The 27,404-nt window shown below is 42.5% G+C and overlaps 1 protein-coding gene across 1 annotated transcript in view; it reads right to left on the reverse strand.

Annotated features, from left to right (window-relative positions):
* Nucleotides 1-27,404, reverse strand: part of SH3BP5 (SH3 domain binding protein 5) — a 104,445-nt gene that overhangs the window by 40,790 nt on the left and 36,251 nt on the right. Inside the window, exon 3 of the mRNA XM_073630318.1 lies at nt 23,757-23,885. Coding sequence (XP_073486419.1) covers nt 23,757-23,885 — 129 coding nt within the window. The remainder of the gene's footprint in view (nt 1-23,756; nt 23,886-27,404) is intronic.

Genomic DNA, 27,404 nt, shown 5'->3' on the forward strand with positions numbered 1-27,404 from the left:
CCCGTCCATTAGGGGCGCCCGGGTACCGCCCCCTCTATTCACACCACCCCCTATATGAACAGATAGAGCTCATGCTACGAATTAATCCATGGCCGCCGCAGACACCCCCTATTCATGCGTCTGGTCATTTTCAGGACGCCGGGCATATGAATTACAGCAGTGGGGGTGTTTTTTTTTTTTTCTTAAGCACCGGATTAGAGCCACAGGCTCTAATAGGCTTCAAAATAGGGTGGGCTTGTGGTGCAGAGCATTGCGCCATGAGCCCACCCAGGTGTTAAAACAGCGAATGAATATTCGCTATTGAAACACTGATCTTCAAACCGGCCATTCAGAAGCAAGTCTGAGACGTTTTTCGATTGGCCAAAAAGAGAATAGTCCCAATTGGCCGCTGAGGAGGGAGGAAATGGAAGCCGGCGCAATGCCCGTGGAGAGCAGGGGAAAGAAAGCCGTCACTGCCGAGCAAGGGAACCCGCTGGTGAAACCAGGGACAAGAGCTGCCCACCATAGATGGGGTAAGTGCTACAGACCCGACCGAGGGGAGGGGAGGTATGGTACTGTTTGGCGCCTCCCCCCCCCCAAAAAAAAAAAAAAAAATGACCAACGGCCGCCACTGTTCTAGCTGCAAATACCATTTTTCTCCACAGTTCCTGTCCACATCCTGCTTCCCCAGCTCAGGCGAATTACATAAAACATCTGCTCCTGTTGACTCCTGGGACATTTTTGTCAGGAATCCCAGGAATCTTCAGGCTTTTTTTTTGTGAGCAGAGGAGGACAGGGAAGAGCTGGAATAGGGCAGACAGGCAGAGGATGGACTCTGAAGTTTACTGCAAATGCGTGGACTCTGTGTGCCACTGTGATGCATATGCGTGGATTTTCGATGTACTGCGCTTGTGCAGATTCATGTTGCTGAGGGAGGAGAAGCTGCATGAATTGCCCAGAAACCACAGGTGCTGGCTTCAGCTGCCCTCAGTTAAAATGGCCACTGTGACATATGTGGTCATCGGAGTTAAAAACGGTTTACATTGCAGAATGGAGCATTAAGAACTGTAAGTACATAAGTGAAATTTGAGGAGTGACTGAATTTCCTCTTTAAAAGAGTTTGGAACAGTTAAATAAATTCTAGCTCCTACAAGGTATGAAAACTAACTAAAAGCTAGCATGATCAATGATCAGTCCATACAACAACAATGGAGAAGATATTAATAATAACCCTTTATAGGGTAATTTTGACTTACAGAGCAAAATTTCAGCGCTGTTATTCATTATTAGTATATAATAATTGCAGTGTTTTTATTAAACATCATAATGTTGCTACCATGTAATTCTCTCTGGGATGACTGCTATTACCTTAATACACAGTTTAAAAAAAGCACAAGAGCCATTTCACAGGGCTGTCATAGTCCATTACACGGTGTAATTACACGGGGTGGTAGGAGGCAGTGAATCAGGCCAGTTATAAAGATTCATGACACAACCTACACACATCACTACAACAAGCTCCTAAATCAGAATGCCTTTGAAAGAGGATACTGTAACCTAGAAACATTTTTTGATGCTGCTAGGTAGGACACTAAAGAATTGGCTGCACGTGGACACTATGGGGTTGATTTACTAAAACTGAGGATTGCAAAATCTGGTGCAGCTCTGCATAGATACCAATCAGCTTCCAGAGTTTTTTTCATCAAAGCTTAAAGTGGTTGTAAAGTCAAAGGTTTTTTTTTATCTTAATGCATTCTATGCATTAAGATTAAAAAAAAAAAAAAAAAAAAAAAAAAACACCTGTGTGTAGCAGCCACTCCAGCACTCCCTAATACTTACCTGAGCCTCATCTCTCTCCAGCAATGTCCACACGTTTCTCGGCCGTTCGGGACTCTCCTCCTGATTGGCTGAGACAAAGTAGCAGCACCATTGGCTCCCGCTGCTGTCAACGTCAGTTAGCCAATCAGGAGAGATATGGGTGGGGCTGAACCGGGGCTCCGTGTCTGATTGGACACAGGGAGCTGTGACTCGGCTCGGGTGCCCCATAGCATACTGCTTGCTGTGGGGGCACTTGACAGGTGGGAGGGGCCAGCAGAGCCAAAGAGGGACCCAAGAAGAGGAGGATCTGGGCTGCTCTGTGCAAAACCACTGCAGGTAAGTATAATATGTTTTTTCTTCTCTAAAAATAACAGAGACTTTACAATCACTTTAATTGAAAAGCTGAAGTTAAAAGTCGATTGGCTGCCATGTACAGCTGCACCAGATTTTTCACCCTGCAGTTTTAGTAAGCCAACCCCTATGTTGTATCATTGGTCACTGGAGAAAAAAATGCCTCAATCAGTATTAGAATTATAACCCTGAAAACTTTAAAGCTCAAATTATGTGAAAAAAATGCTAATGGCCAATTAATATTAACCTTCAACGTCAAAGATAAGATATCTGACCTTTTGTGTAATTTTGCTGTACAGTCTGTTACTCTATGATAGCTTTCAGTATGGTGCCAAAGTAACAGCTGTAAGCTATATTCAACAGAAATCAGCCAGGAGTTTCAAAAATGTTACTTCCCCACCACAATCACTTGTAGACTGTCCTTGCAAAAAATGATATATATTTTTTTAACTTTAAGAGTAAGCCTGCTCATTTGTCAACTTCCTTAAACAGAACAAACTGTTCAGAAAAAGTGTCAGTTAGAGGGCTGAGACAAACAGGGGTACTTAAAATGGTCAGCTTATATTAATTTATGTAAAATCTATATCCCAAAAGAAAAGAAAAAAAAAAAACTGTTGCTGTGACTGGTAAAGCATGTTAGCTTATTAGTCAAGTCAATCTAAAGCTGCAAGTGCATCAAAGCGTTAATGTACACGGGACATTTTCACAACCTCTCCTGAATGATTTAACTTGACAGATAGTGACCCACGTTTAAAAAGTCAGTTTTGCAGCATTTACATGCCGTGTTTACGTTTAGAAGCGTTTGAAAAAAAAACAAAACATTTTTTTCTTCAAAATAGCCAAAAATGAAAAACGCCTGTAAACGAAATGCTGCTAAACGCGAGTTACTGCGTTTAGAAGTGTTTGGCGCTTGAAATGCCTCTAAACTCAGCGTCTGAACTCATTTCTTTGCTTTCCAAAGAAGGCCTCTAAACTCAACTGCCTAAAAACGATATTAAACGAACCTGTGTACATGATGTACACATAAGATAACATTGGATGAGTTCAGGGGCAGCTGAAAAAAGCCAACTGCCTCTGAACGTCCATTTACCAGCAGCAGTGTACAAGAGGCCTAACACTACCCTCTACCCAAATTGCTGTCCTATGGCATTTCTGTTGCGCTTCCAGTGGAATAGAGACACCCCGAAAAAAGTGTGTTACTAGCAAGATCACCAAAGAGAAAAAAAAAAAAGAAGAGGAAAGAAAACAAAAAATGTAATATATATAGCATAAAAAAAAAAAAAAAAAAAGAAAGAAAATCCACAAAGATATGAATAATCCCTGTCACCCAGCACACATAGAATTAAGACCAATAATTAACAGCTGCTATAAATGAAATAAAATCAAAATAAAGATATGCTATAGTCAAACTACAACATTAACAGCGCTTAAATACCACACTTATTGTAAACCAAAAACGTGAAATAAAAAAAGTCCACAAATAGAGCCAATCATAAGTCCATCCCTGGTTTGTCCCTATGGTAATGAACTCACCAGACAGACTCAGCTCAAATGCTTGTAATGATTATTGTTGGCATCCGGGACTGCATCCTTCCATCCAGATCTCCCTACACACATTTCGTCATCACTTTGTCAGAGGGAGTGGCCACAAAGCTCAGCTCACTTCTTTTATATACCGCGAACGTCGGGTGTTAACCCTTCAAACACTCGCAACCTCCAACATGAAATCATATTGTTGGCAGTTCCAGATGCCAACAATAATCATTACAAGCGTTTGAAAGGAGTCTGTCTGGTGAGTTCATTACCACAGGGGTGTGCTTCTTCCTAATATATAGCATCTTACCAATCATTAAAATGTGGTAGATACATTGTTTTTTTTTTTTTTTTTTTTTTTTTTTTTAGTTTCTTTCCTTTATTTCAGTGGTGATCCTGCTAGTAGCACACTTTCTGTCTTAGGGTGTCTGCAATCTGGATAAAGGAGTAAGGCCCCTTTGAGATGGGCAGACTCTGCCAGCGGATCTGTCTGGCGGATGACAGGTCCGTGTCCGCTCTTTATGCAGTGAGAACAGGGACACAGCCCACTTTCCTCTATGAGCCGTCGGATAGAAATGGAACGCCTGTCCGTTTACATCCAACTGTAATCCGATCCATCTGTTTTTAGAGGACAGGATCGGAATGAATGTCGGCAGTTGTCAACAGACATGTTCCTTCACATCCGCCGCTCCATAAAAGGGAAATGATCTGATTGGGTCCACCTAAAAAAACTGATAGGTGGACCTGATCAGTCCGCCTGTGAGAAAAGGGCCTTAAGTAGACACCCTTGGACAGCAGCATGTCAGTCTGGAAGGAGCGTAGTGGTAGACTAGCAGATTTAGATGGACTTGACCAAGCCCGGGTTCACACTGCCCGCAAATTTGAAGTCAGACCCCAGCCGCATGGCTCAAGATGCACTGATTAGAACGATTCCATTGCACTCAATGGGGTCCAACTTCTGATGCAACAAGTGCTCCAAAGTTGGAGCGATTGTCACATCAGTGTGAACTGGGCATAAATATTGAAGCTGAACACCAGCGAACATTTTATAATCAGTTGCAGCAAAATGTCCCTTTTGGAATAGAAGGTTTTACATAAATGAATAAAGGCTGACCACTATAAGCACCCCTTGTGGTATCAGCAGGTGAAAGTAAAAGAAAAAAAAAAACCTTAAAAAAGCAAAAACTAATGCAGCCACCACATCTAAGAATTGGTAAGCTGCAATTTATTACATTTTTAGTTTTGGTTTATTACCGCTTTAAAAAAGGAAAACTAATGCAGCCACCACATCTAAGGAATGGTAAACTGTAATACATTACATTTTGGTTTGGGGATTTAGATACACTTGAAACATTGCTTAGCATCCATGAATGAGCATTTTATAATGAGGTTTAAAAGCACTTTATGTAGGAGTGCTATTTTGTAGTGGAAGCAGCTTTAGCAAGCAGCTAAAGATTTTCTACAAGTGTTTCCAGGCATTGATCTAATATATCTTGGGAAAGAGCTTCAGGGTGGTGCACACATTATCTTTGTGGCAGGGGCAGTGCCAGGTGGGTGCTTGCGTGTGCTAAAGCACCCTCAAAGCACCCCCAAAATCTACACACTTGAATTTCCAATATATGTCATGGAATTCTTTTAAATACATTTTTACCTGTGTGCTCTGTGTGAGAAAAAAAAGTATGGGGACTCTTACATAGAGGAGGGATACTGCAGCTCTGGCCGCATAAGCCGCTGATCTTCAGTGAGTCCCGGCATTAAGGAAAGGAAGGAGGGAGAAGCTCTGAGCCCAGCCGAGCCGTGGAGGAAGGAATTAGTCTCTCTCTCTCCTTGCATGGAAGCCACGCCCACCCCTCCTCCTCATCACCACCAGGCAGACAGGAGCTGTGTGCTTCTATGGCGCTTCTATGGAGCTGCTGTGGGCTGAGCCAAGATCAGGACAAGAGGGAAGTTTCCTATCCCAGCCCCAGAGGAAGAAGGATTTCTTCTGCAAATGTAAGTAGAGTGCATCCGCCCCCTCACCATCACATTATCCCCTGTCTGGCCCTGATCCTTATTATGGAGCTACTGAGGTGGGAGGGGATAGGGACAGGCAGTGTTACTCTAGTCCTAATTAATGGAGGAAGGATAAGGATTGTTTTTCTGTCAGTAAGCTGTGCCAGCCCCTCCCCATGCCAGGCAGTGCCAGCCCCTCCCCACACCAGGCAGTGCCAGCCCCTCCAAACGCCAGGCAGTGCCTGTTCCTTATGGAGCACCTGAGCTGAGACAAGGGAGGTCTGGGGGCAGGGCCGTCTTTAGCGCAGGGCAAACGGGGCACTTGCCCTGGGCCCAATCTTTGTTGGCGGGCCCGCGCTACCCGTGAATTGTGGCCCCAATGACAGCTTTGCAGAGCGCACAGAGGACACGGGAGTATGTATTCCTGCGCTAGCCAGCTGAAAGGGGGCAGGGCCGAGAGCTCCACTGACGCTCTGACCCCGCCTACGTGCAGCCTGTATACTCGGAAAAGAGCGTCTGCAGTGAGAGCCAGTGATCAGAGTGGGTGCGTCAGTGGAGCTCCCAGCCCCGCCTCCTCTATATTGGCTGGTGAATACAGAGGTCCGGGGGAGGGGCCGGGAGCTCCACTGACGCTCCCACTCCGATCACTGGCTCTCACTACAGACACTCTGTTCCAAGTATACAGGCTGCACGTGGGCGGGGTCAGAGCATCAGCGGAGCTCCCGGCCCCGCCCCCCTCAGCTGGCTAGGGCGGGAATACAGCCTCCCGTGTCCTCTGTGCGCTCTGCAAAGCTGTCATTGGGGCCCCAATTCACGGGTGACGTGGGCCCCCCAACAAAGCATCAGTGGAGCTCCCGGCTGTTGTAGTGAGAGCAAAGAATGGAAGCCCTGCCCACAGACCTGAATGTATGTAGTGAGTTTGGCTGGCCAGGTATGTCCTTACACCCATAAAATGCCTGACTGTTTAAACCCTGAGCTGTGTTATTCAACTGTAAAGCTGTACATTGCTGAAAGTTCTCTGACCATCACCTGTATAATGTCCGCAGTCTCTGATTGCCTCCTGCAGTATGTCCGCAGTCTCTAGTAATCTCCTGCAGTATGTCCGCAGTCCCCGGTAATCTCCTGCAGTATGTCCGCAGTCCCCGGTAATCTCCTCCAGTATGTCCGCAGTCCCCGGTAATCTCCTGCAGTATGTCCGCAGTCCCCGGTAATCTCCTCCAGTATGTCCGCAGTCCCCGGTAATCTCCTCCAGTATGTCCGCAGTCCCCGGTAATCTCCTCCAGTATGTCCGCAGTCCCCGGTAATCTCCTCCAGTATGTCCGCAGTCCCCGGTAATCTCCTCCAGTATGTCCGCAGTCCCCGGTAATCTCCTCCAGTATGTCCGCAGTCCCCGGTAATCTCCTCCAGTATGTCCGCAGTCCCCGGTAATCTCCTCCAGTATGTCCGCAGTCCCCGGTAATCTCCTCCAGTATGTCCGCAGTCCCCGGTAATCTCCTCCAGTATGTCCGCAGTCCCCGGTAATCTCCTCCAGTATGTCCGCAGTCCCCGGTAATCTCCTCCAGTATGTCCGCAGTCCCCGGTAATCTCCTCCAGTATGTCCGCAGTCCCCGGTAATCTCCTCCAGTATGTCCGCAGTCCCCGGTAATCTCCTCCAGTATGTCCGCAGTCCCCGGTAATCTCCTCCAGTATGTCCGCAGTCCCCGGTAATCTCCTCCAGTATGTCCGCAGTCCCCGGTAATCTCCTCCAGTATGTCCGCAGTCCCCGGTAATCTCCTCCAGTATGTCCGCAGTCCCCGGTAATCTCCTCCAGTATGTCCGCAGTCCCCGGTAATCTCCTCCAGTATGTCCGCAGTCCCCGGTAATCTCCTCCAGTATGTCCGCAGTCCCCGGTAATCTCCTCCAGTATGTCCGCAGTCCCCGGTAATCTCCTCCAGTATGTCCGCAGTCCCCGGTAATCTCCTCCAGTATGTCCGCAGTCCCCGGTAATCTCCTCCAGTATGTCCGCAGTCCCCGGTAATCTCCTCCAGTATGTCCGCAGTCCCCGGTAATCTCCTCCAGTATGTCCGCAGTCCCCGGTAATCTCCTCCAGTATGTCCGCAGTCCCCGGTAATCTCCTCCAGTATGTCCGCAGTCCCCGGTAATCTCCTCCAGTATGTCCGCAGTCCCCGGTAATCTCCTCCAGTATGTCCGCAGTCCCCGGTAATCTCCTCCAGTATGTCCGCAGTCCCCGGTAATCTCCTCCAGTATGTCCGCAGTCCCCGGTAATCTCCTCCAGTATGTCCGCAGTCCCCGGTAATCTCCTCCAGTATGTCCGCAGTCCCCGGTAATCTCCTCCAGTATGTCCGCAGTCCCCGGTAATCTCCTCCAGTATGTCCGCAGTCTCTGGTAATCTCCTCCAGTATGTCCGCAGTCTCTGGTAATCTCCTCCAGTATGTCCGCAGTCTCTGGTAATCTCCTGCAGTATGTCCGCAGTCTCTGGTAATCTCCTGCAGTATGTCCGCAGTCTCTGGTAATCTCCTGCAGTATGTCCGCAGTCTCTGGTAATCTCCTGCAGTATGTCCGCAGTCTCTGGTAATCTCCTGCAGTATGTCCGCAGTCTCTGGTAATCTCCTGCAGTATGTCCGCAGTCTCTGGTAATCTCCTGCAGTATGTCCGCAGTCTCTGGTAATCTCCTGCAGTATGTCCGCAGTCTCTGGTAATCTCCTGCAGTATGTCCGCAGTCTCTGGTAGTCTCCTGCAGTATGTCCGCAGTCTCTGGTAGTCTCCTGCAGTATGTCCGCAGTCTCTGGTAGTCTCCTGCAGTATGTCCGCAGTCTCTGGTAGTCTCCTGCAGTATGTCCGCAGTCTCTGGTAGTCTCCTGCAGTATGTCCGCAGTCTCTGGTAGTCTCCTGCAGTATGTCCGCAGTCTCTGGTAGTCTCCTGCAGTATGTCCGCAGTCTCTGGTAGTCTCCTGCAGTATGTCCGCAGTCTCTGGTAGTCTCCTGCAGTATGTCCGCAGTCTCTAGTAATCTCCTGCAGTATGTCCGCAGTCTCTAGTAATCTCCTGCAGTATGTCCGCAGTCTCTAGTAATCTCCTGCAGTATGTCCGCAGTCTCTAGTAATCTCCTGCAGTATGTCCGCAGTCTCTGGTAATCTCCTCCAGTATGTCCGCAGTCTCTGGTAATCTCCTGCAGTATGTCCGCAGTCTCTGGTAATCTCCTGCAGTATGTCCGCAGTCTCTGGTAATCTCCTGCAGTATGTCCGCAGTCTCTGGTAATCTCCTGCAGTATGTCCGCAGTCTCTGAACCTCTCATGTAGTATGTCTGCACTCTCTGACACTCTCTCCTGTAGTATGTGTATTAATGTGCCCCTTTATTTGCTCAATTATTTGGGATTTCTCCACTGCTCAGTGAGAGGTAATGATGTGCATTAACCTCTAGCAACCAATCAGCGAACAGTAGTGATCTGCTTTAATCTCTAGCAACCAATCAGTAAGTGGTAATGATGTGCTGTAACCCCTAGAAACCAATTAGTGAGCGCTAATAATGTACATTAACCTCTAGCAACCGGCAAGCAGAAATTATGTGGTGTAACCTCTAGAAACCAGCCAATGAGCAGTAGGGATAGGCTGTAACCTCTGGCAAACAATTGCAATCACTGCGTGATCTGCTGCAGTAAACTGATTTTGAGTCTACCTGCTATTTTTTGTAGGTCTCGGAATGGAGGAGGGGGCCCCAAGAAAATGTTTGCCCAGGGCCCAATCAAAATTAAAAACGGCCCTGTCTGGGGGGGGGACTCTTAATCTCCTCTATGGTGGTGGCAGACACTGATCTAGGAGCATACCCAGGGGTCAAGTCCTGGGGAAAAAAAGTGTGGGAACTCACCCAAGATTTCACCGCCCCACCTCAAAAATAAATGTATCCGCATTTCTTTCCACAATGTATCCCCATCCCCGCCAGAATCCTGGAGAGGGATGGATGATGCTGGGCGGGGATGGGGATACATTGTAGGGAGGGATGGAGGGGGTCACACTCCTGCTCCGGGCACTCTAATCTTGACAGTCTATGGGGGAAGCTCTAAAGGGGCACTCCTAATTGTGGCACTTTTAAGAGGGAAGCATGGTCTATATGGGCACTGATCTAAGGGGTGATTCCTGCTCTAGGAACTCTGATGGGACACTCCTGCTCTGGGCATTTGAAGAAGACATTCTGCTGCTCTGGGTATTCCGAGGGGACACTTTTTCTGCTCTGTATACTCTGAGGGGCACTCCTCTTCTGGGCATTCTAAGGAGCAAGCCTGATCTATATGGGCACTGTGATCTTAGGGGTCATTCCTGATCTGGGTATCCTAGGGTGTCACTCCTAATTTAGGCACTTATGGTGACCACATATAGTGCTGACCTCTTCACTTTGTATTCTCTGTTGTAAGTTTTACAATAAAGGGGGCTCACTGACTGCTATTATCCTGGAGGTTAAGTATTGTACAGTGTTGGGGGTTAATTGTGTAGTTCTGGTAGTTATTAATGCATATTCCTGGGGGTTTATTGCTGTGCTACATTATTGTGCCATGCTGGGATTTAATTGTTCTGCCATGCTAAGGGGCTAATTATTGTGAAATATTGGAGGTTTATTGTGTCATGCTTGTGGTTCATTTTTGTGCTATGCTGGGGGTTTATTTTTGTTCTCTACCGGGGGTTAGTTATTATGTTTTGCTGGTTGTTATGGCCGGCCCTGACATGTACTGGAGATTATCCGGCCCTTATACTTACTGGGGAGCTATTGCTGACCTTGACACTTGCTGGGGGTTATCATTGTTATTCCCATTTGGGCTTGTTTTACTCCAACAATCAATTCTGTGTGTCCAAAAGCACTATTTTGTCTATATAAAAGGGGAAGGGCTGTGAAGAAACACCCAATTTTTAGTCATGCCTACCTTTGGCCACACCCACTTCTGGCCACACCCATGAGACTGTGATGCACTGCGTGCTCTGCATTAGCTCCAGCACTTTTTCTCACAGCACCCCCCAAAAAAATTGTCTGGAGCCTCCCCTGCTTTGTGGTGGTTGTACTTTCCTGTTAACCTAGTTCATTTCTCAATATATTGCAATAAATTACCCCTTTATAAATCAATACAGTTTACCTTTTTTATGGACTGGTGTCTAAATTACATACCACCACTGTGGTCCCTTTCCACACATCATTCAATAAAAAGTGGGTCTGGCCATAGCCTTTGCTTGGATTGAAGCAAATTTGCTTTCATACATAATGAATCACTACCAAGTTAGAAATTGATTATTATTCTTACGGAACTATTTAGCTTTATTTAGTTGCTAAAGACTGCCTGTGAGGCCCCAAAGGACCAATAAACCTAAAAGACAACATAAAAAAAAAAAAATGGATTAGGCATAAGAGGAACACAGTTATGGGACTTACAGTCAGTCTTTTTTTTGTTATTGATGTATACTTCAGACACGCAAATATGTTTAATCCATTACCAGGACAAATACTGATCCCTACTCCAATCAATATCGTCACAAAGCGGAACCAAAATTTCAATATCGATATTGTTAACAATTCATACACAATGCATAACTGCACATTGGAAAATGGGTGCTTCATATATAAAACACTTTTTTTTCTAAATTCCAGCTCCCCTATGCACTAATATAGCATTCATGTACTTTTTTTGCAAAAATACCAAAGTTTTCCATTAAATCTACAGTCGCTTACTTTTCTTGTCCTAATCCACGTTTCTATTAGTAATGTCTTCTTCCTGATCAGACTTTAGGTCATGACACAGGAAGGAACTGACCAGCTAACCTCATTAGCACACATCCTGCATCATCCCTAATTACCCTCCCACTCCCAAGTACACATTTTTTAAATTAAATGCAATCAGTGATCACCCTTACTCACTAAATACACAATATACAATCAGATTGTATAATGTATGTCCATCTTTATACACCTAAAATTACTAGATGCGGCACACTAAACACAGAAGCAAACACACATTTTGCCTTGTGAAAAAACGAGGGGGAAAAGGTTGCAAAACGCCCCAAAAAAAAAAAAAAAAAAAAAAAAAAAACAACAACCCACAAAATCCCAAAATTAGTGGCGACCCATGCATTGTGAATGCACGGGCACCGCCCCCCCATCCATGCAACCGGCCACTTTTAGGACCCGGACGCATGGATTCCTACGGCGGGTGGGAGGGGGTGGTACTTTTTGAAGCCCCTGATTAGAGCCAGGGGCTCTAATAGGCTTCAAAATAGGGTGGGCTCGGGGCGCAGAGAGTGCGCCCTGATCCTACCCAATTGTGTGACGATAGCGAATACATTTTCGCCATTTTCACACTAACCTTCCTCCCCTCCAATCGGGAGGCAGGGCGTCAGACCTGTTTCCTGATTGGCCAAAGCGCCAGGCCACCCTATTGGATGCCTGGCGCTTAGGAAGAGGAGCGGAGGGGGTGCCGCCTGAGCTGTGAGCCCCGCGAGTGGAAGGGGGGTTCGGTGGGCACAAATGGCTGCATATGACGGGCACACGTGGCTGCATTTGATGGGCACAATGGCTGCATTTGACGGGCACAGTGAGTCTGCAATTGATGGGGGGGGGGGTCAGTATTTTTCAGTTTGTTTGCGCCCCCCAAAAAATTTTGAGCACCAGCAGCCACTGGCCAAAATGTCCTATTAGCCACATGTAGTGAATCCAACTGAAACCAACAGGCTGCCCTATGTGCATCACAGGAAAAACTAGACAAAATGTGCGCTCCCACTATGCTAGATGTGAATGGGGCCTGAAAGTGAAATTGGTGCAACACCACAAGAACAATAAGGCTCCATTTACATCTGTGTGTTTCCTTGCATTTCAGAAATGTGCTGCACCAAACGCACCAAGCTCCACTCTAAAAAAACAAAAAACAAAAAAAACAAAAAAAAAAAAAAAACGTTCTGAAGCTTCTTTGGGTGTGATTGCTGTGTGTAGGGCAGCCCATTCAGGTGGATGGGCTACCCTATGTGTGATGAGGGAAAATGCTCCAAAACACCTACCCCCCCCCCCCCCCCCCGACCCCACCTGGGTCTAAAGTGGAACTAAACCCATAGATTTAATGGTTTCTTAAAACAGTTAAGTTTAAGGGTATTAAGGTTTTACGGTTATTAGTGTTCTTATGTTGACTCTCAACATCAAATGGCTGTTATAGCTGATCAAATGTGCAGTACCCCATCAACTGCAGGTAAAACATAGGCCAAGATGGCAGCTTCCTTGGCTGTAAAGGATAAGGGGGATTAGTTACGTTTTAACCTCTGGGGAACCAACCCTTATGTTTGGCTATACATAAGGCAGAAAGTAGGCTTGTTTACTATCACTGCTAATAAGCACTTTGCTTTGTAAACTCTGTACATAATATTAAAATATTATTGTAAAAGGAAATTATTTAGATATATAGTTGTATAAAAAGGGTGCCAATTATGGCCAAATATGGCCAAGTGGTTGTAAACCCTCATATATACCCAGTGAAGTAAACAGCCTCAAATGATACACAGAGACAGAGATAAAACAAATCCTCCTCATGGGTTTTACTTGTTTATCTGCAGTTTTCTTCTACATCCTTTAAAAGTGCAGATTGTGTTAAAAAAATCTTTCTTCATCTGTCAGGAGCACAGAGGAGGTGGCAGAGAGATTGCAGTTACAGAGTGTGATAGCTGATTGGAGGAAAGGAACACACCCCCTTCACACAGCAGAACTCTGTTCCAAATAGAGCCCCCCCCCCCCCCCCTCACAAATTTATCTCATGTGAAGAGAGATAAGTAAAAACTGCAGATATATGTACTTTGCTCAGATTCCATGACTGAGTTTTACAACCACTTTAATAAACTGTGTCAATTATTAGCACAGGTGGGTTTCTTAATGGGGGTTACCATAGACTTCCTAGAGTACAACAAAAGGATTACTCAACAGGAAATATTTTCGAAAAAGGTCTCTACTCACAATTACATTATATAATCAATCAATACTAGTGAAGGGAGAATTGGGGTGTTCCCATAAAACCATTAACATTTCATATAAATAAATAAATCTGCGCTTAGGACAGTATAAGAGCTGCTGCCTATCCCTAATTAGTACCCCTAGGGGTCTAATTGCAAAAATAGATAGATAATATGGAGATATAAAAGGCGCTGCCCTCTGTGTTAATTAGTTATCGGCAAGGATGTCATAAACTACACGCTAAATTCAGATAACTATGACATATAAGAACTCCATCACTGGATGCCGTACTACGGTCTAAAATAGAGAAGACCTTATAATTGGAGAAGACCAGAAAAATAAAATAAAATAAAATAAAAACACCAGTGTTTTAAAAAGTATTAATAACTGCTTGATAAATATTAAAATTATGTCACCCCAGTGGGAAAATAGTGTCTGCCATGTAAAAATGTGCTAACTAAAGTGAAACAAATAATTCTATAAACTGTGCAATTAGTTAAATTAAAATTGACTCCAAAGTTCAAAAGTTTTGGGACAAAATGGCGCCAAAAGGAGAAAATTTTTTGTTTATATTTAATGAGAAAACATAAGTGACTAAAAGTGTCAGTGCAATAACTGTTTTGCCACTCCCTAATTCTATGCAAAATGTTAGATTGGGTAGTAACTAACCCCAAGGTTCAAAAATATTGTGACAGTAAGCGCCTGCTAGAAGTGAAATTTCTTATTTGTGTAATAAACTTAATAAAGTAAAATGCAAATAAATCGCTCCCTGAGCATTGAATACAATAAATATACAATCCCAAAGTAATCATACATAAAAGATTGTTTCCAGTCTCTTGTAATTTATAGCAGGTGATGATTCATTTCTAAAAAGATTTACATGGATATATATAATCCATGTAAAAGAGTTTTTAACCAGATGGAAAAACAAAATTCAGTGTATGTACTGTTTATTTCACCCTTGAGGGCACACACCAGTGACTTCTGTGCGTTTTATTCAGGTAGTGACTTGAAGTGCTCACCCCCCAGTGCTCCCCCACTCACCAGAAATAATCACCCCTGTAGGGGTACCGAGCGACAGAGTGGGTGCCTTAGGGTGGATGATGATCACTCCAGTTCTGCTGCCGTTCCTCTGATTTATGCGATCCTTACAAATGTTCCAGGGTAAGCTATGTGCTCCAAAATGACCAGGTTACTCCATTGTATACCATCTTTGTCTGTTAAACTCTCCGGAAATCCAGAGACAAGAGAAACACAAGGAGGCTTCCTTCGTGAAGTATGTCAAGTATTTATTGCACATATGCCAAAAAGTCCACAATAACAAGCCTCAAATAGAGAATATAGTAAAACCGGCACCGCTGTATGCAAGGATGGGACCAGAAGCGAGCTGTGAGCGTGCGTCCCACCTTGCGTTCCAGCCTCCACTTCCGGGTATGACGTGTGAGCGTGACTCCGCCTTACGCGTTTCGTCATAGGACGTTTTCAAAGACAGTGTCGACGCCTACGCTTCACACAATAATATAGTCATACGGCCCACAACACTCCTCCCCTTATTATGGTAATATCGCTCGGGGGGTGGGGATGTGGTAAAGCCGCTGGACTCCAACAATGTTATACATACAGCCTAGGCATAACTAAGCACTTTCCAATCGCATTACAATCTGTTCACTGCTATTCATGTTCCAATTACTCAATATTGTTGTGACCCCTTAACTGAGATCTGTTACACTCAGAGCAGTTATGTTAGGATTAGTAATTTATGGTCCGATTGGAAGTAAATTCTCCCAATCTATTCTGTGTAATGGAAACAGATAGCAGTAAATGGGAACAGACAGCAATACAATAATATTGCATAAAATGCAATTAAATATAAGTTAATATTAAATACTTATGATTGTGCTAAAAAATAAAAATACAAAAAACAAAAAACAACAATACAAAAAATAACAATCAAAAAATATCTAAAAAATATATAAATATAAAAAATTTTTTATAAATAAAGATGTAAAATAGGATCCCCAACATTATTAAATTTAATTAGCAAGGATATATGTATGAGTATAAAAACATTAAAAATACTAAAACCATGTTAAATAATCCTATATGAAAAGTGTAATAAGGATTAATAAAAATGCATATATTCTTTAATACAAATGCATATATTTTTTGGATTAATAAATGCATATATTTTCCAGGTATCCAGCATAGGGTAAGGGGGTGGAACTTGAGTGTTCGAGGGTAAGTTAGATTCTTCATACAAAACTATTATAAGTGTTATGTGTGCTTATTCAGAAAAAATGAGGGCACATTTAGTGTAGATGGCAGAACCTTACTGTAAGTTATGAGTCGACCAATTATGTGCCGTATCATCATAACTTGTGGGTCTGTACCTGAATATATCAAAGAGGTAGATATATATCCTACTGGGAGGTAAAAAATTGCCCTGCCACTGTGTCGAATCTAGTTTGAACAGATGTTGCGGGTAATAAATGTAGTATAGGGGCATGTGGAATGAGTATTGGGAGGACCACACTTAACCCAAGGGGTAAGGAGGTCAGGGGAGCTATAAGCTTGAGGCTAACGGTCAACTCCCAATTTGATGCCTCTATAATGGGACAGATATCCATTTCCTAAATGTTAAACACAAAAGGGAGAGAACAAATATTAATTAAAAACGTTGACACTGTATATATAGCTAGATTGGACCCCTCCGTTTTATCTTGTAGTTATCTATTGGTCGACTCATAACTTACAGTAAGGTTCTGCCATCTACACTAAATGTGCCCTCATTTTTTCTGAATAAGCACACAACACTTATAATAGTTTTGTATGAAGAATCTAACTTACCCTCGAACACTCAAGTTCCACCCCCTTACCCTATGCTGGATACCTGGAAAATATATGCATTTATTAATCCAAAAAATATATGCATTTGTATTAAAGAATATATGCATTTTTATTAATCCTTATTACACTTTTCATATAGGATTATTTAACATGGTTTTAGTATTTTTAATCTCATACATATATCCTTGCTAATTAAATTTAATAATGTTGGGGATCCTATTTTACATCTTTATTTATAAAAAAATTTTTATATATTTTTTGATGGTTATTTTTTGTATTGTTATTTTTATTTTTTAGCACAATCATAAGTATTTAATATTAACTTATATTTAATCGCATTTTATGCAATATTATTGTATTGCTGTCTGTTCCCATTTACTGCTATCTGTTTCCATTACACAGAATAGATTGGGAGAATTTACTTCCAATCGGACCATAAATTACTAATCCTAATATAACTGCTCTGAGTGTAACAGATCTCAGTTAAGGGGTCACAACAATATTGAGTAATTGGAACATGAATAGCAGTGAACAGATTGTAATGCGATTGGAAAGTGCTTAGTTATGCCTAGGCTGTATGTATAACATTGTTGGAGTCCAGCGGCTTTACCACATCCCCACCCCCCGAGCGATATTACCATAATAAGGGGAGGAGTGTTGTGGGCCGTATGACTATATTATTGTGTGAAGCGTAGGCGTCGACACCGTCTTTGAAAACGTCCTATGACGAAACGCGTAAGCCGGAGTCACGCTCACACGTCATACCCGGAAGTGGAGGCTGGAACGCAAGGTGGGACGCACGCTCACAGCTCGCTTCTGGTCCCATCCTTGCATACAGCGGTGCCGGTTTTACTATATTCTCTATTTGAGGCTTGTTATTGTGGACTTTTTGGCATATGTGCAATAAATACTTGACATACTTCACGAAGGAAGCCTCCTTGTGTTTCTCTTGTCTCTGGATTTCCGGAGAGTTTAACAGACAAAGATGGTATACAATGGAGTAACCTGGTCATTTTGGAGCACATAGCTTACCCTGGAACATTTGTAAGGATCGCATAAATCAGAGGAACGGCAGCAGAACTGGAGTGATCATCATCCACCCTAAGGCACCCACTCTGTCGCTCGGTACCCCTGCAGGGGTGATTATTTCTGGTGAGTGGGGGAGCACTGGGGGTGAGCACTTCAAGTCACTACCTGAATAAAACGCACAGAAGTCACTGGTGTATGCCCTCAAGGGTGAAATAAACAGTACATACACTGAATTTTGTTTTTCCATCTGGTTAAAAACTCTTTTACATGGAATATATATATATATATATATATATATATATATATATATAATATTTTATTTTATTTTTCTGGTCTTCTCCAATTATAAGGTCTTCTCTATTTTAGACCGTAGTACGGAATCCAGTGATGGAGTTCTTATATGTCATAGTTATCTGAATTTAGCGTGTAGTTTATGACATCCTTACCGATAACTAATTAACACAGAGGGCAGCGCCTTTTATATCTCCATATTATCTATCCATTAACATTTCATGCTTCATTTTCCTTTGTCCAGTTCAAAAAATAAAATGATAAAATATGACTGCAATATAAAAAAAAAAAAAAAAGAATTCTTTGATTCAGAACAAGAAAATGTGATAATGCTGAAAATAAGCTATTTTCCATAATGTTATTTTACAGTTTCAAACATGTATTTGAAAAAAAAAAAAAAAAAAAAAAAAAAAAAAAAAAGACAGTTGCTACAGGGGACAGCTCCAGTTTTCATGGCACCGGTTGTAATAAATCAGTCTTAGCCCAGGTTTACACTGAGGTGTGGGAATGAAGCCGTGCGAGTTCAGCTGAACTTGCACAATTTCACTCCCGCGTGTCAGTCCCGATTTCGGCTGCGATTTCAGGGACATCTGTGCAGGTTTCAATGTAAATCGTAGCCCGAAATTGCAAAAAGTAGTACAGAAACTCATTTGTGCTGCGCACCAATTAGGACGATGCCATTGCTGGCAATTGCCGCCGATTTGACATGTACCAATGTGAACCAGGGCTTAATGTATTTTCTATTAATGCACTATGATTTTAACTATTCCAGCTTCACCTTAATGTCTCTTGTGGATGTTTGAAAAAGGAAGAAGATAGGATGCTAAAAATAAAGTCAGGAATGTGTTGCATTAAAATGAATCTTGTGCCTGATTAGACATCTCTCACACTCCCTCCTCTCAGCTACAGTGTCAGGTTTGGATTTCTGCAGTGTTAAGCTTCTTAAATCTTTACCAACACTTTCAGCACAAGATAAAAAGCAAAGCAGATGCAGATAAAGAAAGCATTAGACCCCTTTCACACTGGGGCGGTTTGCAGGCGGTATTGCGCTAAAAATACCGCCTGCAAACCGCCCCTAAACAGCCTCCGCTGTTTGTTCAGTGTGAAAGCCCGAGGGCTTTCACACTGAAGCGGTGCGCTGGCAGGACGGTGAAAAAAGTCCTGCAAACCGCTTCTTTGGAGCGGTGTATTCACCGCTCCTAAACCGCTCCTGCCCATTGAAATCAATGGGACAGCGCGGCTATACCGCGGCTATAGCCACGCTGTACGAGGGATTTTAACCCTTTTTCGGCCGCCAGCGGGGGTTAAAACCGCACCGCTAGCGGGCGAATACAGCTGCAAGAACGACGGTACAGCAGCGCTAAAAATAGCGCTGTTGTACCGCCGACGCCCCCACCGCCCCAGTGTGAAAGGGGCCTCTCTGTGCTTTTCTTTGTGACTGTAAAACAGGTAAGCTTTACGTAGTAAAGACTGCTCCAGTTGCACAATTACACAGAAATGAACGGAAAAAACAAACAAACAAAAAACAAAACAAAAAAACACAAGTTTCACACATTCTCCATCTGTTATAGTTAATGCAGAAGACAAACAATAATTCTTCTTAACCCGGTCAATTACATTCCGCCAATGAATCATAAGCGGTATTGCTGGGAGATTCCATTACTAGTACTAGAAGTCATTGATCATAGGGGATGGGTATTGCTTAAAAGTATAGAACTATATATTTGAAGTGGTGATGAGGGTTTAGATCTACTTTAAAAACTATGAAACCCCAGTTAATGGCACCCACTGTGAAATAAACCTTAAATAAACGTAACACATAAAATAAAGGCTGGTTATTCCACCTGTAATACCAAAAAGTACAGACAAACATCATACATGCATGTCTTTGAAATTACGGATTTTTATTATTGATTTCTGTTGAAGTACAACCGGCTGCAAGTGTCTAAACTGCCACAAAAGTATGATGTAGTTTATTTTCCTCTTAATTGTTTGGGGAGGCCAGATGTCAATGACATCATACCTCATTTCAAGAGAGGAGGATGTAGATTACAATAGGTGGGAAAAAAATAATAAAATGCAACAGGGTTCTAGGTGGACATGACACATTGAAACAAAACCTAAGCAGAAAGTGACATGGGCACAGTGGTCACATAATGATCAAATGATACTGTTATAGTGTTAAGGCTACCAGTTTTAAACAAGATTAGATCTGTCATGTCTCAGAAATCTATATAGACAGAAATCTCTAGCTACTCAAATTCTAATTATTTAGCCTCACCACAAACCTAATGCCCCTCCTATAAACCTACCAGAGATAGAAACCAGGAAAAACCTTTTAGACCCATTTTACACTGGGGCCATGCCGCTTTACCGTCATTTTGGTGGCGCTTTTCAACCGCTAGCCGGGTGCTTTTAACCCCTGCTAGCAGCCGAAGAAAGCGTGCCCATTCATTTCAAAGGCTAGGGGGTTTTGGGAGCAGTGTATACACCACCCCAAAAGATGCTGCTTGTAGGACTTTTCCCATCCTGCAAGCGCATTGCCCTAGTGTGAAAGCACTCAGGCTTTCACACCGGAGAGGCATGAGAGGCACTTTACAGGCACTATTTTTAGCACTAAAATGCATGAAAAGCACCTCAGTGTTAAAGGGGTCTTAAGCTGTGACATGTGATGAAACCAGGTCTAAAAAAGACTTTGCGCAGTATACACAGGGGAGGAGAATGTACTAGTGCACCGGTCAGTGGCTGTGGTTGGTGCGGTGTTCGGTTGTGGTGTGAGGTTTCAGGCCCCTAATGGTGGCTGTTCTGGATTTGAAAGTCAGCAGTGAGGACCTCAATTGTAAACGCCAGCCAAAACTTGTTTTCTAAGAGGGACACACAAGTCTATGGTATATTTCTCGATGTCCATCCCCATCATACCTGCGGAATATCCATCATCACCCACCACCCAAGCCTGATTTGACCCATTTGGGCGTATGACCTCTGGGGTCCATGAGATCTGGTAAGCCTCTCCATTTTCGGTGGTGGTGTGCCTTTTCTATTCTTTCACCTTGGATGTCACGTATTTGAATTGCCTTTCTCACGAAATCATCACATCTATGTGGACTATGTTCTATATACACATTGAGGACTTTTTCTCTCTACTTTGAGGTTTTACATTTTTAGTTGGACTTCAGCGTCCCCATATTGAACTCTTAGCGCTACACATATTTTTGTTTTATCTAAAAAAGACGTTTGCCTTTTTAGCTAATCATTTAAGTTGTCTGTCTTGGATAAAATGTGAAAGGGCTACTGATGTGCTAGTGACAACTGTAGAATGTTACATTTTACTGTTGCTCTATGATACTCAGGACAGATAAAAGGTTAATCTTTCCAATGAGGACACAGACAAAAGTAAAAAAAAAAAAAACCACACACACACACACAAAACGTAGGGAACCTTCCCTACTTCATCGAAATCTAGAAACAAATCTTGGCATCATTAAAATAGACTATAAATTGCAGCTTGCATAATATAAAAATAACAGGTTTCTTTTGTTGAAATAATCTTTCATAAATTCCTTTAAAGTAGAACAGATATACAATGACCTACATTTTGGAAAAGCTCTTCCAAGCACTTGCATCAATAAAAATGCAGACAGAGGCATCTATAGTAACATCTGGCTTATATTCAGTCTACGGACTGTGTTTTCTATGCTTTCTCAAGCCAGTAGAACTCAGAAAAAAAATGTATGTCCACTAGTTCATGTACAGGTGGCCCATGGAAGTCATGTAGCTTTCTAGCACTAGCATAGTCCTTTACCTGTCTAGCTCAAGGAGAAGCAAAGAAAACAGAGTGAATGTTCTGTGGATGTGCTGATTCTGGTCCAAAATACAAATTCTTTACGTTTCAAAATTTTTATTGTTTTCATGTAAGCAAGATTATACATATCCTGACATGAACAGGATTCATATAGTGGATATAAAAAGTCTACACACCCCTGTTAAAATGTCAGGTTTCTGTGATGTAAAAAAAAGACAAAAAAGATAAATCATTTCAAAACTTTTTACACCTTTAAATGTGACCTATAAAACTGTACAACTCAGTTGAAGTTGGAGAGAAATAAAAAATAAACAAAAATAATATGGTTGCATACATGTGCACCCCCTAAACTAATACTATGTTGAAGCACCTTTTGATTTTATTACAGCACTCAGTCTTTTTGGGTATGAGTCTATCAGCATGGCACATCTTGACTTCTTTGCAAAAACACTCCAAAATCGGTCAGATTACGAGGGCATCTCCTGTGTACAGCCCTCTTCAGATCATGACACAGTTTTTCAAATCGGATTCAGTTCTGGGCTCGGGCTGGGCCATTCCAAAAAACTTTAACCTTCTGGTAAAGCCATTCTTTGGCGATTTGGATGTATGCTTTGGGTCGTTGTCATGCTGAAAGATGAAATTCCTCTTCATGTTCAGCTTTCTAGCAGAATGTTTTGTGCCAATATTGACTGGTATTTGGAACTGTTCACAATTCCCTCTACCTTGACTAAGACCCCTGTTTCAGCAGAAAAACAGCCCCAAAGCATTATGCTGCCACCACCATGCTTCACTGTGGGTATGGTAGTCTTTTGATGATGTGCAGTGTTGTTTTTGTGCCAAACATATCTTTTGGAATTATGGCCAAAAAGTTCAACCTTGGTTTCATCAGACCAGAACACATTTTCCCACATTCTTTTGGGAGACTTCAGATGTGTTTTTGCAAAATTTAGCTGGTCTTCATAAGAAAAGGCTTCTCTCTTGCCACTCTACCCCATAGCCCAGATATATGAAGAATATGGGAGTTTGTTGTCACATGTACCACACAGCCAGTACTTGCCAGATATTCCTGCAGCTCCTTTAATGTTGCTGTAGGCCTCCTGGCAGTCTCCCTCACCAGTTTTCTTCTCGTGTTTTCATCAATTTTGGAGCAACGTCCAGTTCTTGGTAACGTCACTGTTGTGCCATATTTTCTCCACTTGATGACGGTGTTCCACGGTACATCTAATGCCTAATGCCTTGGAAATTGTTTTGTACTCTTCTCCTGACTGATACCTTTTAACACTGAGATCCCTCTGATGCTTTATAAGCTCTCTGTGGACCATGGCCTTGGCTGTAGGATGCGACTAAGAAAAGGTCAGGAAAGACCTGCTAGAACATCTAAAAACTTTATTTGGGGTTAATCAGAGGCACTTTAAAATGATGGCAGTTGTGTACTGACTCCTATTTAATATAAGTTTGAATGTGATTGTTTAATTCTACATCCACAGTTATAAGAGGGTGTGTACACTTATGAAACCACATTATTTTAGGTTTTACTTCCTCCCCAAAAAAATTTCAGTTTGTTTTTCAATTGAGTTGTACAGTTTATAGGTCACATTAATGATGGAAAAAGTTCTGAAATTATTTATCTTGGTCATTTTTTTACATCACAGAAACCTGACATTTTTAACAGGGGTGTGACTTTTATATCCACTGTATTTCATATACACTTACAAATGTAAAGAGAAAGTGATTTCAGCTCTAAACATTTGCTTTCACTCCAGTTTTTTCTCTGACATCAACATTCAACGATTACCATCAAGATCCCAAAATGACAAACGAAACTGTATTTCCACCAACACTACCAAATCCCCCAACAAGATCACTGCAACCTTTTACAGCTTTTTTTGACGCTAAGGAATAGGGAGATATGATGTTAAAGACACAATTTAAACAATTTGGAATTCATAATTTCAGTTGCACATTAACAGAGCTGACACACCTTTTCAAGGATAGTCAGAGGTTAAAAGTTTACAAATGCTCTAGAACTGCCCAAAGGCATCTATTCAGTAGACCTGAGCATGCCCAGCGAGACATAAAATAATAATCTCTATAGCATTCAACTTTGTGTGGTTTACAGGAGTATAAAGTGCTGCCAAAAACAAAATACCTGTCTGGCCACTTTCCTGGCTTCCCAGTATGGTTTGGAATCTTCCACAGATTTTCCAATTTTCTTTACCATCTCATCCAACCTTAGTGTAGCTTCTGTCAGCACAGAGCGGAATTTCTGCCGGGCCTCCTGAAATACATATAAACATATGAAGGAAGGAAGAAAATTATATTTTCCTTCCTGTGAAAATGATACCTTATGTTAACAAGACAATACTGCAAATAAGCATCAGATACGGAGTGAAAAACATAGCTTCCAACTGTTGATAATCATTTTTTGTTCCAGCTATATAAATCTCTGCTAGACAGGTACAACATCCATGACCCTAATCTACTCAATTTCTGGGAATGTTACGTCTCTGGAAAAATGGGTGTAGAATGCTTTATTGCATTTAGTGAGAGGCTATAGGGCATTTTACAATGTCTACATCTTCACTTATTTTTATAACTTTTATATGAAAGTAATTTTTGATTCAAAATGTTTTCAGAAGCTTACAATGCATTTGGACTCAGAGTATTGATAACAAAAACAAACATAGAAAACAAGAAGGTAAATATACAGATCTATTTATACAGGGTACGGTACGCAGGATATGTAGAAAGAGATGGAGGGAACGTTTTCAAGGTTAAATATGTAGCCTTACATTAACCTAACACCTACTCTTCCCCCTAAAACTGACCGACAACCTACCCCGTATCCTGGACCAAAGTAAGTCTGTAGTGCCATACCTGTGGGATCCCCAGCCAGTGTTGATGGCGGGAAATCAATCCATTTTTTTTCCTGCAACTGCTGGTTGCAGAAAAGAAAAATCACATCATCTATGGCCTGCTTAAGTCACAACAATAGACTAACAGAGTGTGCTTAAGCCGATAACACAAATAATTCTCATGTCTTTGTATCCTTGGAAAGAGATAGAAAGCAATCTCAAAGTGTTAAGACATTCATCAGTCAACAATTAGACAAATGATCTATAAATGGAGACATTAGTACTGTGGTCACTCTTCTTAAAAGTGGGCACCCAGCCAAGATGACTCCCAAGGCACAATGCAGAATACTCAATGGGATAACTTTAACTTTACTCCCTTGGTCTCCTTGACTGTGCTCTTCAGTGGCTCTTATCCTACCTATCCCAACGCACCTTCAGAGTCACTTACAATTTTACTTCCTCCACTCCTCTTTCCTTCTCCGTCGGAGTCCCCCAAGGTTCTGTTCTTGGACCGCTTTTATTTTCAATCTACATCTCTTCCCTGGGTCAGCCTCTCACGGCTTTCAATATCATTTCTACGCTGACGACACACAAATCTATCTCTCCACCCCTCAACTCACTCCATCAGTCTCCTCACGCATCACTAACCTACTGACAGACATCTGTATGGATGTCACACCACTTCCTCAAACTCAACTTGTCCAAAACTGAACTTATAAATATTTCCTCCCCCATGTGCCTCTTCCCCTGACTTATCTGTCAAGAGCAAATGGCACAATCATCCACCCATCCCCACATGTCCGCTCTCTGTGGACCATGGCCTTTGCTGTAGGATGCGACTAAGAAAATGTCAGGAAAGACTCATTCGGCCCCACATCCAATCACTTTCCAAAGCTTGCCGCCTCCGCAACATCTCTAAACTACGTCCCTTTCTAACCAATGAAACCACAAAGCTCCTGATTCACTCCCTGGTTATCTCTCGCCTTGACTACTGCAACTCCCTTCTCATTGGCTTACCTTTAAATAGACTACCCCCCCTTCAGTCCATCATGAATGCTGCTGCCACTTGCCCAACGAATTAAATTCAAAATACTAACAATAAGTTACAAAGCCATCCACAACTCTGCCCCCAGCTACATCACTAGCCTAGTCTCAAAAATACCAACCTAACCGCCCTCTTCGTTCCTCCCAAGACCTCCTGCTCTCTCATCACCTCCTCCCATATCCACCTCCAGGACTTCTTCCGAGCCTCGCCCATCCTCTGGAATTCGCTACCCCAATCTGTCAGACTGTCTCCAAAAACGTATCCACTTTTAGGCGATCCCTGAAAAAAAAAAAAGCTTTCCTCTTCAGAGAAGCCTATCCTGCCTCCATCTAACAACTGCACTATTTTCCCCATTAGCTCATCCCCCACAGCTATTACCCTTTTGTATAACTTGACCCTCCCTCCTAGATTGTAAGCTCTAATGAGCAGGGCTCTCCGATTCCCCCCTGTATCGAATTGTATTGTAATTGTACTGTCTGCCCTAATGTTGTAAAGCGCTGCGTAAACTGTCGGCGCTATATAAATGGAGTTTACCAAAGAGCACCTTGACAAACCACAATGCTACTGGAAAAATGGTTTGTGGACTGATGAAAGAAAAGTTGAATTGTATGGTGCACAAAAGGGCACAGCTTGCCACATCAAAACATCATCCCAACAGTGAAGTATGGGCTGCCTCAGCACCTGGATCACTTTCCATTGAGGGGAAAATTCCCAAGTTTACCAAAATATCTTACAGGACATTGTCAGTGGCTGTCTGCCAGCTGAAACTTAGTAGGATGTTGGGTGATGCAGCAGGACAATGATCCTAAGCATGAGAGTAAATCCATCACAGACTGGCTTCAGAAAAAAATAAAAATAAATTAAAAATAAAAAGTGCCCTTTGAAGTGACCCAGTCAGAGCCCAGACTTTAACCCCTTAGAGATGTCGTGGAATGGCCTCCAGAGAGTCCTACAAATAGGTCTGAGCTGAAGCCGTTTTGTATAGAGGAATGGTCCAAAATTCCTCCTGAACACTGTACAGGTCTGATCCAGGGCTACTAAAATGTTTTTCTTGAAGTCATTACTGCCAAAAGGAGGTTCTACCAGCTATTAACTTCAAGGGTTCACCTCTTCCTACAGCACTGTGAATATTTAATGGGTGTGTTCAATAAAGACATGAGAAATTAGAATGGTTTGCGTGTATTCAGCTTATGCACATGGTGTTTGTCTATTGTTATGACTTGGATGCGGATCAGATCACATTTTATGGCAAAGTACCACAGAAAATCAGCTAATTCCAAGGAGTTTATATACAATTTTTCTTACCAAAGTACATGCTTTAACCTGGCACTGCCATTTCAAAATTTGGTTTCAATGTTTTCAACTCTGCAGCTTTCAGTAAAAGAAAACCATTAGATCCTGTTATGGTATAACAACTGATTCCCAATAGTACTCCTACATTGTCAAAACAGAACATGCACCACTGGTGGAGACCATAACCTGCCATGCTGACACACATTGTGCATACACAGTCCACTGTTGTCACCTTCAGAAAGCTAGTTCAGAACAATGTGTTGTTGGAACTGGAGTGCATATAGACAGGAAGTGGCTGAAAGGGGTAGGGGAGTTTTAGCAGCACCAAGATACAAAAAAGGCTAAAAAAAATAAAATAAATAAAAATATACTATTTTTAAAATGGAACAAAAAAAAAACAAAACAACTCAGTTCTTTATTATATGCATTTGTTTTGCAAACAAATTCATTCAGTTTGAATCCACTTTAAGCGAAGCCCCCAACTTTACCATCATACCCCCTATACGGAGCTACAGTTAACCCTTGAAAAGTTAACCCCAAAAACCTGAACTGAAACTATCAGACCGATACCTTTATGTGCTCAGTGCCCAAACATAACATTATT

Source organism: Aquarana catesbeiana, linkage group LG05 (genome assembly GCF_042186555.1).
Source record: "Aquarana catesbeiana isolate 2022-GZ linkage group LG05, ASM4218655v1, whole genome shotgun sequence".
Taxonomy (NCBI): Eukaryota; Metazoa; Chordata; class Amphibia; order Anura; family Ranidae; genus Aquarana; species Aquarana catesbeiana.